This window comes from Vombatus ursinus, unplaced genomic scaffold, assembly GCF_900497805.2.
Source record: "Vombatus ursinus unplaced genomic scaffold, bare-nosed wombat genome assembly UNPS02011353.1, whole genome shotgun sequence".
Lineage (NCBI taxonomy): Eukaryota > Metazoa > Chordata > Mammalia > Diprotodontia > Vombatidae > Vombatus > Vombatus ursinus.
In genome coordinates this window covers 2,848,651-2,863,772 of record NW_020951131.1, presented here as the reverse complement: position 1 = coordinate 2,863,772, position 15,122 = coordinate 2,848,651, and the positions used below count along the sequence as shown (strand labels likewise).

The 15,122-nt window shown below is 48.9% G+C and overlaps 1 protein-coding gene across 1 annotated transcript in view; it reads right to left on the bottom strand.

Moving 5' to 3' along the window:
- Positions 1-15,122, bottom strand: part of CTBP2 (C-terminal binding protein 2) — a 126,371-nt gene that overhangs the window by 44,195 nt on the left and 67,054 nt on the right. Inside the window, exon 2 of the mRNA XM_027855920.1 lies at positions 6,876-7,035. Within this exon, the coding sequence (XP_027711721.1) occupies positions 6,876-6,933 (58 nt within the window). The 5' untranslated portion in view covers positions 6,934-7,035. The remainder of the gene's footprint in view (positions 1-6,875; positions 7,036-15,122) is intronic.

Here is a 15,122-nt window from a genome sequence, read left to right as displayed (position 1 = left end):
TTCGGTGGATTCCAAACACAAAGCCCTCTTGATGCCGCCATGCTAATGCTCACAAGGTTAGAAAATAGAGTATGTGAAAGCCCTATCCATTTCTCTAAGTTTTAGAAGAAGGCAGGAACATCTATTGCTTGGCTGGACCAGGCAGGAGATCTGTATATGCAAAGGTCCTGGTGTTTCCTCTACAATGTCAAACATTTGTCTAGGCCTGACTCTCAGAAACCTAGAGGTGGCTGGTGGAGGTTTGCAAATCCCACTAACCTCCGTGGCGCATTCTTGGTCTAAATTCCCCAGGGTTGGAACAAGTGGGGATGATATGGATACGGCGAGAGCATGCATGGGCTCATACAAAAGTCCTCCATCATGGCACACACAGATGGCTCATCTGCCCCATTTGGGACCTGTGTCCCTAAGCCAGAAATGAGCCCCCATTCCACTTCAACAAGGGGAAAGTGACACCAGGTAAGACCTCAAGGGCTAAACATTCCTAGGCGCACACATCACTCCCAACTGTGGCCCGGATAACAAGTCGATCTGATCTTCCAGGCCATCAGAAAAGGGAAAGACATGGCGCAGGGGATAGATGAGCTTGAGAACACAGCAGAGTGGTGGTATGCCTGAGCTCGTGTCGATACGCAGAACGTGTTTCCATTTCTGGGCTTTTTCTCGACACCGAGGGTGGTGCCACGCTCTGTGGAGATCCCCCACCAACTAAGAATGAAGAAGGTTCTGAAATTCTGAAGCCAAGACAAAGCCTTCTGGGCGAATGCAGAAAACAGGCTTACCAAGCTCCCGAGGTTCCCTCGAAGAGAAGCATCTAAACTTTCTACCCAGTAACAGTGAGGCAATCTCATACCAGAGCACATTTGTATAAACTGGGGGTCGGAGCCCCAAAAACACAAGATGGGGAAAGTTCAAAGGGTTTTGGAAACAATCCAGATAAAAGGGGAGTCCTTCTTGGGTTTGTCGCGTCTTCCCTCAATGCTCCACCAGTATCTAAGAGGAGATGCTCAGAGTTTGAGAAAGTTATGCCTGGGGACTCTGGGACAAAATGCAGTAAGGGAGAAGCCCATCCCTAAGAGCCTTCCAGTTAATTACTGGGGTGAAGGAGAAATCAAAGGGCCTTCGGGTTTGGGGACAGACAGGGCTGCAGATGATGTGATCTGACCCCAATCACATCAGGAGGGAAGAAACCGAGGTCCGGAAGTTAGAGCACTTTCTGAGGAGACAAGGAGTTAAGTGACTCCTGGTGCTGGAATATAAACCCGGGTCTTCCAACTCCCAGGCTCTTCCAAGTCCACACTCCATTGGAATCACAGATCCTCCAAACAGGCCAAAATTAATATTAATACGCCCAGGGCCATCTGCAGAAATCAGGCCAGACCGGACCACGGGCGCCTAAGTCCACAGTGAAGGTGGAGACCCACCCTGGCACAGAACCCCAACACAGGAAGGGGTTCTATGTCAGCCAGGCAGCACCCAGCCTTCTTCGGACTGGAGGAGCTCACAGCCAGGTCAATGACCCCAGTCACTGCCAAAGACCGAGTGCCCAGGAGCAAGAGGGGCTGTAAGCGGCAAACAGCAAGAGCTCTCCCACCCTAAGCCCTGTTCCTGGATTAGAATCCTGAATTCTTAGGGGCCTCATGTGGTCCTTCCTGCTTCCCCACCCCCACCTCCAGGATGCAAAATCAGCACACACCAAGAGCAGGCACGGGGCTCAAAGGCAGAGAAGACAGCTTTCTTCTGAACCCCGACTTCTTGCCAGCCCCGCTCTGCTTTCAGGCTGTCTCCCGCCTGGCTCAGAACAATCACACTGGCTCACTGGGTTCGGTCTACGTGGTTTAAGTAATGTCTAGTTGCCTATTGCATATTTACAGAACTAATGTAATTATAGCTAATCACCTAATTAGTGGAAGCCTACATAATTGCTTAATTGGAACACGCCCTTACGACGTATAGCCAGTCACCTTGTAAATCCCACTTTTAAAATACAAGTTTTGGGGGGTATTTTGAGGTATTGATCAGATGTAATTAGTAACTGAAGCTGCTGGCCCCCATCAGGTTTGGGGGGAATACTCGGGTTTCTTTCATGTTTGTAGGATTTCAACTTTGTTCACCCCAAAGGAAGATATACATACATATGCATACGCACACACATATAATACGTGTGTATATATTTATTTATTTTAGGACCATATTTTATTTAAGGGGGGAAAAAACTCCACGCTTGAAATTTCATAGGAGGATTTTGAACCTACTAAGTTCTATTGCTACCTGGCTAATGGGAAGGGATTCTCACGGTTACTGGCCTGGAATGATGCTCTGCTGAGACTGCCCCTCCTTTCACACCAGGTGGGCCTTTCAGCAGCCAATGGAAAAGGCAGAAGTCTTTGGTGGTTGTGGGTCCCACGCTCTGGGATGGGGGAATGGGGTCCCAAGGGCACTCCCGCAGGTCCAAGGGACCTGAACGGTTCGACACGCAGATCTTTGTCCAAATCCCCTTCCTTTTTCAGGACTAAACTTTGTGACCCAATAATTCTTGGTCGTCCTAAGCAGAGTGCGTGAAGGGGAATTAAGAGAAATCTGGCTCCAAGGCTGGGTTAGAGACAGACCATGAAGGGCTCTGAATGCTGGGCTACGGAGCCTGTGTTCTGGAGACAGTAGGGAGCCAGAGGAGATTTCCAAGCAGGGCAGGGACAAGATCACTGTTTCTTAGGACTATGGCTTTGGTGGCGACAATGGCTAGGACAGACGGGAGAGGGGAAGACGGTGAACAGGAGGAGGCCACTTGGGAATGACGTGGTGAGGGCCTCTTCGAGGGAACAATGAGACAGTATCTCAGACATTGAAAAATTATTAAACCTTCCAACACACAATGATAAAGCTGGCATGCTGTTCTTGGTCCCCCTGCATGGGAAGTATATTCTGCTTGATGAAAAGAAAAATAATGTAAAAAATGTGGAGAATGTGAATGGCAGGTCCCCACCTACATTCCTCCGACCTAGGGAAGCCAACTTTCTAGAAACGATCCATGTAGCAAAGTCAGTTTTCGAAAGGACAAACAGCAGAGCTTTACAAATCGCTCACGGGATGATATTGTATCTATCTCTCTATCTATATATATATATATAGATAGATAGATAGATAGATATAGATATATATAGATATAGATATATATATATCTATATATATAAATCACCCACGGAAAAGGGCATTCATTCATCTAATCTGGATTTGCAGAATTCAATAGATGATTTCTTTTATTCCCATTCATCTTAAATACAAATATCACTTGGTGATTCTGAAACAAAATGAACAGTTTTCTATCACTTTCTTGTCTTCAATGAAAATGGTTTTGGTCCCCAAATCCTTCCCTATGTTCTCTGTCCCAAGTCCTCTCCATACAGCAGTGATGGGAAACGGACCGGCGCACGTTTAATAGAGTCACTCATTTTAAAGGAGGTGCCGCCATATGTGTTTTGTAGAGGAATGAAAGGATTCCTTTGAGCTGTGGTAGAAAGGGGGCTTAGCCTGGCCCAGCTGATGGAATCCTTAGGTCCCATCCTTTCCAAGACACTCAGAAAGAATCAGGCAAAGTAAACTGTTGTGTGTGTGTTTTTTTAATTCCATCTTCTGCTGCCTCAGGAATGGGTGACGCTGAGTGGGTGATTTGGCTCCAGTCCACAAGAAGGGCTTTTTAATAAAACCAAAAGCGGCAGACCCGATTTGGGGAGTACCAGAAGGTTCTGACCGTACTGATAATCAGAACCGATAAACAACATCCTCGGTAATTCACACATTCTCTGATTCGAGGCCACAGAGAGTTCTCTCCCCTTTGGTAGAGCTTACGAGGGGATCTTTACTAGGCAGCTGATGTAACACCATCTAACGCTGCACGTGACATGTGAAAATTAAAATAATTCTAGAGGAAATGAGGGTCTGGGTTTGGGAGTCAACGTTCCCTTTGATCGCTGGGTTCTTACACACGCACCGTGGGCTGGAAACACGAGAAACAACAGCTAACAAGGGATCAGATGGTAAACACACAAATGGAAATCAGGACTTGGATGGCTCAGCCCTTTTAAGTCAGCTTCAAAGCCCCTTCCTGATGCCTTTCAAGTGAGTCTCGGTGACATCGTGTGGGTCAGAAGCACACCTTGGCTCCGCGTGAACGCCCAATGACTGATCTCTAGGACTGGCCACCAAAGCTTGTGTTCATGGAAATGAAGAGCAGCTGGAGCTGGTTCAAGCCTCATGTGACCTTGGGCAACTCATCTCCCCTTTGTGATATGAGCGGCCTCTATGGCTCCTTCCAGGTCTGTGAATTAGGCAGCTAGGAAAGCCGGGCCGTGCCCCCTCGGTGCTCACGTTGCTTTGGGGGATGCAGTATCACAATGTGGAGGCACAGGCTGGGTGTGGAATGAATGCTGTAAAGAGGAGTTCAGTCACCTGGATTCACGGAGGAGCTGGGACCTCCAGCCACTCCAACAAGCATTTATGAAGTAGGGCAGAGCGATAAGGGCCGGGATCTGTTAAATGACGGTGTTGGACTGGGAAGGTGTCCAAGGCACCTTCCAGCTCTAAATCTGTGACCTACAAAAACCCGGCTCTGTGATGGCTGAACCAACCGGTGAATGAATGACATGAAATGACGGGACTATTAAATAACAAATGGGAAGAATTCTGAGAAAACTGGGAGGACGGGAATGAAGGTGGGAAAAAAATATAAACCCCCTCCAAGAAACCCAGGAGAACCAATAATAAACACAAATACAACCCAAAAAGAACCAGCACAGAAAGGCTTCGGAATTCTGAGCCCTGGGCTGACCACTTGTGACTGCTGAGGGCTGACGGGGAAGCCAGGCCGGGGAGGGGGCAGGGGCCCAGGGCCCAGGGGCTGACTTATTCTGCCAGATTCTGCTTTTGTGTTATAAAGAGAGATTCTACTGAGGAGTGGGAGCAGGGAGTCACCAGTATCAACAAAACTTTTTTAAGAAGCCACTCATCCGTCAAAGAGCTCATAAGAGGAAACAGAACCTGATTAATCAATCAAGGAGCATTCAGTAAGCACCTAACAGTGACAGGGACTGTGTTGATGACTGAAGATACTGAGACACGGATGAAACTATCCTGGACTTAAAGAGCTTACAATCTACTAGGAGAAACAAAGACTTTGACTAAAATAATCCACTGATAAACATTTGTTAAGGACCTACTACGTGCTAAGGCTACAGAGACACAAAAGAAAAAGTTCCGGTCTTAAACAGCTTACACTCTACTACAGGAAACATAGAATCTGAATGAGACAATCCATTAATATACACTTATAAAGGACCTAGTATGTGCTGAGGCTACAAAGACACATATAAACTCTCCCTGTCCTCAAACAGCTTACACTCTACCAGGGGAAACATAGAATGTTCCAGTCTTCAGTTTGCAGAGCTACTGGGGAAACAGAATTGGAATAATGCAATTCATCAATAAACAATTATTAAGGCTAGCCCTTCTGCATGCAAGTGATGCGTCATTTTGAGAAAATAATTCTGGTCCTTGCGTATAAAAGGCATCATTTCAGAGATGAGGACACAGAAGTGAGAAGGTGAAGGTACCATCTCGAGTGAGATAATAATCGTAAAGGATGTGCCTGGTATACAGTAAGTGCTTAATAAATGACCCGGAGAGTCAGACGGACCCAGGGACCCAAGAACGTCCAGGAGTAAGAAACTGAGGCACCAGGACAGTGAGCCACTGGCACCCTCTTAAGAGTGGTGTGTGACTCCCCTTTTCTGGGTCTCATTCTCTTCACCCATAAAATGAGACCATCACCTCCCACCCCCAAATCTGTGACCCAACAATCCTAGACATGCCTGAGATGAGAACTTAAGCTTCCTTTCATGGTGTTTGGTTGTCAACAGCACCAGTGAGCTTCATGGACCAACCGGGTGTCTGATCAAACTGAGAGGATCAGAGCATCGAAGGACGGCTGAAATAGTTTCCACCAGGCAGGAGCCTTGGTGCAGGCCTGAGCCTGCCCCCGGCAGCAGGATGGCCTGCAAGGAGCCTCTCACCTCAGCCCTCTCGGGCCCAGATTCCGCATCTATAAAGTGAAGGGGCAGCGCCTAACCCCTGGGGCCACTGCCCACAGTGAAGGATTTGTGTTCTCATCAGAAAAGTGACCTTCAGAGGGGAAGGGACTGAGAGAGGAAAGGAGAGTATGCAGCTGCAGCCCCACAGACACACTGACCCAAATGGGTTGTATTGGCACAATCAGAAATACGTTCAATGCAACCCACATTGGACACTGAGAGGCTCCCGAGTGCGTGCTTATGTGTGAAATCAGGGGATGAATGAGAGTGCAGTCTCCGAAGTGGGAGGTGCGGCTCTTACAAAGTCTGGCCGGGAGACCCTCAAGGTGTCCTGGGCCACCCCTGCTTCAGAACTCCTCTTACACTGCTTGTAAAAAACTCTGTGAAGTGACTCATGAGCCCAGAGAAAACAAGCCGGAAAAAATGAGGGTCTACGGCCCATTCCGATGGGGCCCCGCCCCCCCCCGGCAGACAGGACCCTCAACTTCAGACAGCCATGGGGAGGTTCCTGGCCCTGCTTTGTGAGGGTAGTGTCTGTGCATGCTGGCTTGTCTCTGGGACCCCGGGGAAGAGCAGGACCTGAAAGGTGGGTTTGGGGTCATGCGCAGACAGAACAGGGTCAACTTTGGAAGTCAAGAAGCCTCCTCTCTTTCCATCCTGTGTGGCCCCTGCCCAACGGCCAGGGTCCTGACCCATCCCAGCCTGGCACCGGCCCCACAGATGTCTCCTTCTTTGAAAGCTGCATTTCTGTGACAAGAAGACATAGTGACATAGCTTTTATTAAGGACTTACCTTCGCAAATTCTATCCAATCGCTGGCGTTTGACTTTGTGCTTATCCACAAGGGCCATTCTTGACTGGACGTCGCGACGCTCTCGCTACCAGGGCAAAGCAGTCCACTAGGGATTTAGGAGTGCGCCCCGGAGCCTGCGTGCATCACGCCTCCGGAGACCCTGCAAAGACACAAAGCAATCCTCCTCTGAGACCACGTCCGTCCGCTCACCACCGGCTCTGGAGAAGCAAAAGCCTGTGCGGCCGCTGGTTTTTACGCTTCTCCTACCTTGTAATCAGAGACAACCCCAAGCGCAACAGTTTCTAAAAGCAGTTAATGGCAGCATCTGGGCCCTGGGCAGTGGGATGCTGCTTCAGAAGTCATTTCTAAGCAATTACCTACAAACATGAATGTCAATCCTTGTTGGATGCTGAGGTCAGAGGCAGGAAGGTTAGCCGCTGCTTCCCGAAGCCCTGTCAACCAGCCACGGTCTACCATCGAAGAGGCCAAGCAGCCAGCCGCCATGACTGGGCCCTGCCCACCTTCCTCCAGAAGCCCCCTTACAGATGTCCCACTTTCTGGGGCAGCCTCCCCCTTTCTGGTAAGTGTTGAGAAAATGAATCATCTGAATAAACCGCCCAAATCAAACATTAAATAAACAAACACCGTGTCTCCTTTATGGCTTTTTGGGTCCCATAACTTGGAAGCAGCTTAACATGGCCACCGGATGAAATCAAGGCACAAGCCGAGCACAAGTGTGGATCTGAGGTCAAGAGAACCCAAGTCTGAATCATGGTCCTTCTGCCTGAGAATGAAACCGTGGACAAGTCTTTGCAGTTCTGGGCCTCAGTTTCCCCATCGATAAACAGAGGAAGGACTGGAACTGCAAGCTAAGTGAACCCCAGGTCTAATTCATCGGTAGAATGTAAGCTGCTCGAGGGCAGGAAAGGCTTTGCTTTTTTTATTTACACCCTAAGGATCAGGGACAATGCCTGGCTCATGATAGGCATGGAATAAATGCTTATGAACTGCTGATCCTATGAAGCCAGTGTGGACGTTCATGCACCCACCTTCCCCCCGAAAGGCTGCCAATGGTCCTGGCTCGGGGTGCACAGAAACACACAGGCTTTTATCCCTTAACTTCAGCAGCTGCTGCATTTAGGAAGACCTCAAAACTAAGAGTCAAGCGAGGTCTAAGCTGGGAGCCAGCTCTGCTGTGAATCCTTGGAGCAAGTGGCCAGGAGGGTGGACAGGGCAGGATTCGGGGAGGACGGCCGTGGACCTCCAGTCCTAACCCACTCCTCTGCAATCCGTGACCACGTGACAGGGGACCCCAGACATCAACTGGACAAAGAGAGAAACCGAGGCCCAGGGAGGTAGTAAGTGAGGGGGAGAGCTAAGGTTCAAACCCAGGTCTCGCACCCCTGCCCCTCTGGTTCTCGCCTTGTAGGGAGGGCGCCATGTTGCTAACTGCCCTAATCTCTCCCCGAGCATTTGCAACGTCCCCCAGAAGCAGAGTCCCAGAACCCCAGAGCAGGGGGGGCTTCAGTCACTAGCTCCGCTGTTCTGCTTCAGTCGTGTCTGACTTCCGGTGACCCCACTGGGGGGTGTTCTTGGCAAAGATGCTGGAGTGGTCGGCCATTTCCTTCTTATCACTGGCTAGCCCCAGGCACACCTGAATCAGATTTCTCCTCTACCATTCCCCACAAGCGGTCCTCGGGCCTTTGGCTGAAGACCTCCAAAGAAGGCGGAGGTCACCACCACCAGACACACCTTTTCAAAGTCTGGAGAGCTCTTCCAGACATCAGTCCTCAGTCTGCCTGCCTGCAACTTTCTGCCCACTGTGCTCATGTTCTGCCCTCAGGGCTGAGCTGCTCAGATCAATGATTTCTACCCACAGGCCAGCCCCGCCCACCCAAATAAAGCCACCAGGGTCTCTCTTGAGAAGGTGTCAGCACTGTGGGTCACATCATACCCTCTATATTTACACCGAGTGGACCCTACATGGCAGTGCGGGTCACTCAGATACAAACCACCAGGAGTGAGAAAAGTGGACGGACCTTTCAGAGGATGCCAGGCCTGACGAGTCAGGGCTGGGCCACCAGGCAAGAGTGAAGCTAAGGATGGGGAACGTGAGAACAAATCTCCTCCACAGAGATGACAATTTCATGGAGCCAGTGATGATGATTATAAATGGGTATCAATTATGCATAACATTGGGAGTTAATTTGTGAAGCAAAGGGCTATGTGGTATAATGGGAACTGGACGGATGGGAGGGCAGGGGCCTTCTTCCTGCTTGTTAATGGCCAATTTCCCAGCAATAAGGCTGAAGAAGAACCGCCAGGATTTATAGCAATAATTAATAGATTGGGGGGGCGGGGGGGGGCCAACACTACAGAGTGAGATTCTCACTGGCATTCATAATTAATGTACCATTTAAGAATGATCCAAACTTCATCCCAATCAAGGGAGTTTTTGAAAATCAGACTCACTGTTCTCCTTGCACAGAAACGAGAGTGAGGGTAGGCATCAACATAAACCAAGCTAAATGAAGAGGATGGCTCCTCCAACTTGGGCATGAAACCCAGTGGCCACAGAACTTCAAACTCTGTGCGCTCGCCACTCAGCAAAAAGGCCTGCCCCTTCTGTCTGTCTTGGGAAGGTAATAACAAATTAATCAGGGACGATATGGGAGAAAAATAGACCGGCTGTAACAGGTGTAAAGGTATAACCTCCAGGTGTCCTGGAGTCTCTGGCCAAGGGGACGCCAACAGGCCTCCCGAGATCTTTCCCCCGTCTCCCTGCCCCTGCCAATAGCGAGGGGTAAGGTCCAAGTACTGCTTCCCAATCTGGGGGTCTGATCTGTGGAGTGGACGGAAGAGGACAATTCCTCCCCCCTCCACAAGGCTGTGAAAATTAATGAGTTAATATTTGTGAAGTGCTCTGAAGATGATAATGCTATCATTTTTCATCTGAGACGAAGCGTCTCACACCCTCCTCTCCAAATTCCCAGAGTGAGACCTAATCACGCTGTTGCTTTCCTTTGAATTTTAATTTGTCTAATTAAATGACTTCCTGAAAAAAGAAAAAACCACCCATCACCAGAGTCTCTAGCACGCAATCAAAGGAAAGATTAGTCATCAACGAATCACAGACCACCCCCATTTATTTGTGTTGGTCTAATAAAGGTTCATCAGACTAGGAGGCCAGAAGTTGGTTTGGAGAAGGGGACAAGTGAGCCCGGATGGTAAGAGCCTTCCCACCAGTTCATCTTTGTGCAGAAATACACCCTCCCTTGCTGGACGCAAGACCAAGAATTGGAACCGATAGGGCCCTCAAGCCTCAATGAACATCCGGCACCTTGGAGCCCACTGGCTGAGGAACAGACATTCTCTGGCCTGGGCACCCACAGGGGCCTGCCCCAGAACTGACGCTGCTCCCTACCTGGATTTCAAAGGATTCCCCTTCCCCTGCATGGTCTTCCACCCATCTCTACGGAAACAACCTCTACTGAACATGACAATTTCCCTCCCCACGCCTCCCCTCCTTGGCCCCCATTAGAAGTTATTTATGATAAGTTAATTAACAAAAAATTTCTTTCTGGTGTTGATGGTTCCCATAGGGCTTCAACTACAGACAGGTGTGGCGCTTAGTCTAATAACGGGGCTGCTGCCCCCACACTGTCAGGGCTCCTGGGCTCTCTCCGCAGTGGTGCTAAGGCGTAAAAGCCCTGTATGGAAGCAACCACCAGAGGAAGAACAGTTTTCAACTCGAGATGCAGCAGCTCTTTAAATTATAGCAATCTTCCTGTGTATAAATCTTGCCTACGCAAATACCCCAAGTTAGGGTGATTTCTCCTCGGCACTCACTGCCGATACCCGGGTACAGAGAGAAAATGAGGCTGTGGGAACAATGGATGGTGAAGGAAGGTCCAGATCTGAGCCCAAAATGGGGCTCAGGGGCCATCTTCAACGGCCTGGAAGAAAATCTCAGTGCCAGGGGAAGATCGGAAAAAATGAGAGTACTTATGAAGGGGAGGGGACAAGAGAAAAGCCAAGAACTGGAGCAAAGCAAATGTCTGCCCAAGGGGGGATCAAACCTGGGAATTAACGGAATGGAGATGGGTAAGAGAAGACTTCCTGGGAAGTACAAAGTGACCTTGGGCCAGGGAGACCATACGTACAAACGCAGCAACATGGCAGAGACGGCCAACTTCCGAGGAGACTTGATGAACTGATTAATGACGGCCTGGCCGCCCGAGGCCGCTGAAGAAGGTGGAATGCAGGAAGAGGGAGGGGGACGAAGAGAGAACGGTTCATTCTGAATATAAAATTAAATTAAAAAAAAATCAAGCGTGGTATGGGATGGAAGTCGGTGGTTTCAAACACAATCCCCTTCTGTGCTCTGCGGTGTATATGGAATGCTCTTTTGGGGGGGTGGAGGTGGGGGAGAGAGTTTAAGGTCGGAATAAAGAATAAAAAAAAGACGTGTAGCCATGGGGAAGTTACTAAATCTCTGTAAGCCTCAGTCTCCTCACCTGTAAAAGGGAGATAACAGCACCTGTGGTACCTAGTTCACAGGGCTGGTGTGCCTATCAAACGCTACAGAAAACCTTGCAGTTCCTCCTGGGACAAGAATAGTGGCTGGATTTCACCCACGGTATCTGAAGGTTTACACAATGCTCAGAAAACACGAACATATTTGCTGCTCACGCAACCCTGTGAGGTAGATGCCTACTGAAATGACTGTCCTCTTTTTACAGATGAGGAAACAGAGTCAAGGAATCGCCCACACAGGGTCACGTAGCTACTAATCAGCAGAAGCAGAGTGAACACTCATGCCCCAATAATGCACACTTCCTTTGGGATCTGAACCGGGCAAAGTGAGCCACTGAGCCAGGCAGCGGAGCGCCTCTCACGCTTGTGCTAGCCAGAAGAGAAATCTGGGGGAGGCTGGGGAGAAAGTCAGAGGCAGGCGTGAACTCTCAGGAAAGGCAGTGCAGCTGAATTCCTGGTGTGGGTACCCGGGATGCCAGGACCGCTCGCCAGCCTGGCACGACTTAGCAGACCAGACGCGGACCCCAAACCCCTGCTTCTGAACTGAGCTGCGCCGGTCCTCGGACGCCAGGCCCCCATCTGCTCCACCACGGGATGCGTGTGCAAAGCCATTCCAAGCCGGCAGCAGCGGCCAGAGTGGAGGTGACGACGAGACCCCAGCCATGGGCCAACCAAGCAGAAAGAGAAGAGGACCGGCATGTGGGCATGAGAAAGGATTGCTGGTCATCAGATCCCACCCCAGACTCTTAAGCCACGCTGGGACTGGCCCCAGCCGCTTCCTGTTGGGAGAACACAGGAGGCTGGCTGAGATCGGGACCCACTTTGAACAAGAAGCCAGAGCCAGAATGAGTGGTCCGGAAGCTTTCTGAAGACCCATCAACCCCTCCGTGTAAAATGCACATCCTAATGGCACCATCTCCTCCCAGGGGGTGGCGTGGCCAAATGAGAGAATATTTGTGAAAAGCACTTAGCACATAATAGACGCTCTATAAAGGCTGGTCATTATTTTTACTATGATTTTCATTATTCTATATTTCCCCTACGCTGGCTTGGAGGAGGTATGACTGACGATGATTAAGAAATGGGAAAAAAATTGTTTTACCTTCACTTCTGCACCCACCCACGAGCAGCAGCAACTCGGCAAACAGAAACCAATCCTTCCCTTAGGAGGACAGACCCCGAGATCAGTGTCCCCAGTCTCACCCACTGCCAAGAATGATTCCTATTTACCCTGGTGGTAATTAAGTCATAAAAACCATCCACTTACCAATTACCGAGCCCCATACATCCCTCGCTGATTTTAATTAAAACCCAAAGATTTCTCATCACCCAGAACACACTGAAAGGGGCTCCAACAACTCCTGGTTTAGGGTAGATCCTAGCCTTCAGCCAGATGAGACGGCGGGCAGATTTACATAGAGTAATTGCATGTCCTTGCCAGACTTCAGCAATGTCTTTCAAAATGTAAATTTCCTTAAAAACATTTAGACATGATGGTAGCCTTAAATTATATTAAGGAAATCGACTTAAATACATTCGTTTTAAAGGAGGAGGGGGTGGGGAGGGAAGGGGACAAAATATTCAAACTCTCCGGCTTCAAATGCTACCCGTTAACCAAAATGCATCACCGCCATTCCTGACAGTTCGTGGGGGACACTCCCTGGAGTGCTCAGAATGCATTTCGTCTGGACTCTTCCTGCCGACGAGGAGCTGAAGGGATCCACAGTACAGACTGAGAGAGATTACAATGGAAAATTTGTCCTCTAATGAAACAGCCCAGGCAGGAGATGGAGTGAAGAGCACCAGGAGCTCACTGATGTCTCAGGCCTGGCTGGCCAGTATCCCCCAGATGATTCTGATCGTGGTTAACATCCGCCACTCTGTCCTGGCCTAAGATGGACAGTGACGAGTCAATCGTAGGGATGCCTGATCTGGGCTTGGCAGGGACCACTGAGATCATTAAAGATGCTAGGGCACGTCCTTGTTTTCACTAAATCCATACCTTCGGATGCTTAATTCTTACAAATGATAGGAATGGCACCATGTTGTTTTTGTTGGGTTTTGCTAGTCTGAGGGCTCTGGACGCAATTGTAGATACGAATCAGATTTGGAAGTAAGGTACAACATTCATTTGCTTGGATCAAGGGTTTAGTAGAGAACTGAGGTATCACTTCACCACTGTCAAAACTGGCAGAGGCAGTAGAAAATGGGCAGATTCCATGGTGGTGGGAATATGGCAAAGTAGGTCCACTCATTCACTGCCTGGGGACCTGGGGCTGGGCCCAATGCTTTTGGAAGCATTCGAAATCAATACGGAATCACGCAAACAGCTTCTAAACCTTGACCCAGTATTCCCACTGCCGGGCTTATATCACAATAGGTCCAGTGACAGAAAGGCAAGGTTCCAAATGAAGCCGAAACGTTCAGAGCTGCACTTTTGTAGCAGCCAAAAAAAATTTAAAACATCAATCCTATGACTGGGAGGTAAATGACAGACCCATCTGTAACAAAACATTCTTAGCAGCTCTATCTGAAATAACAAAAAGCGGGAAGAAGTCGTGTGCCCAGTGACTAAGGAATGACAGAATAAATCAATCCCAGTACGAGAGTCTAAGGGAGAATTATTCTACCAAAAGAGAGAAGGAATGTGAAAAACTCGCATGGGAAGCCTCGCACAAGGGAACACAGAACGAGGACAAGACTCCCGAATCTACACAGCCCCTCCAACCATGTAAATGGAGCCAAAACCACAAGGCAGCCAACTCACGCCTAACACGTCAAAACCAGAGCTCACCACAGAGTGGAAGGTAGGAGGCAGGCAGCTCCACAATGAATGGAGAGCTGGGCCGGGAGTCAGGAAAATTCATCTTCCCGAGTTCAAGTTCTGCCCCAGGCTCCATCGAGCTCGGTGACCCTGGGCAAGTCACTTCACCCTGTGTGAAACGAACTGCAGAAGGAAATGACAAACGACTCCAATGTCTTCGCCAAGAAAACCCCAAATGGGGTCACAGAGAGTCAGACGTGACTGAAAAACGACTATATGCAAACATATACATATCATTTACATTCTCCCCCAGAAGTAATATGGGGGGCAAAATGTAAACAATTAAAAAAATTTTTTTTTCCTGAATCTCATTTGTTTTTAATAGTTTGAGAAGGTGTAAATACAGGGCGGCACGTAAATGACTGAAAAACAAATGAGAGTCACAAAAATTTTTTTTAAAATATTTGGGATTTTAACAAAAAAGGCTAAACCTTGGGACAGAGCTGCAGGTTCCAAAGAGGAGTGTGCTGTCTGGTAGAGCCAGGCCGATGGTTAACCTGAAGGTTGTCTCCTGTGATAAAACAAATCCATCCTCCAACCACTCTGGAGAGCAAGGTGGAACTATGCCCAAAGGGCTACGAAAATGTGCATACCCTTTGACCCAGCAATAGCACTTCTAGGGCTATATCCCAGAGAGGTCACACAAATGGGAAAAGGACCCACATGTACAAAAATATTCATAGCAGCTCTTTTTGTGGTGGCAAAGAATTGGAAATTGGGGCAGCTAGGTGGCACAGTGGATAGAGCACCGGCCCTGAAGTCAGGAGGACCTGAGTTCAAATCTGGCCTCAGACCAAACACTTGATACTTATTAGCTGTGCGACCCTGGGCAAGTCACTTAACCCCAACTGCCTAAGCAAAAAAAAAAAAAAAAAAAAAAAAAAAAA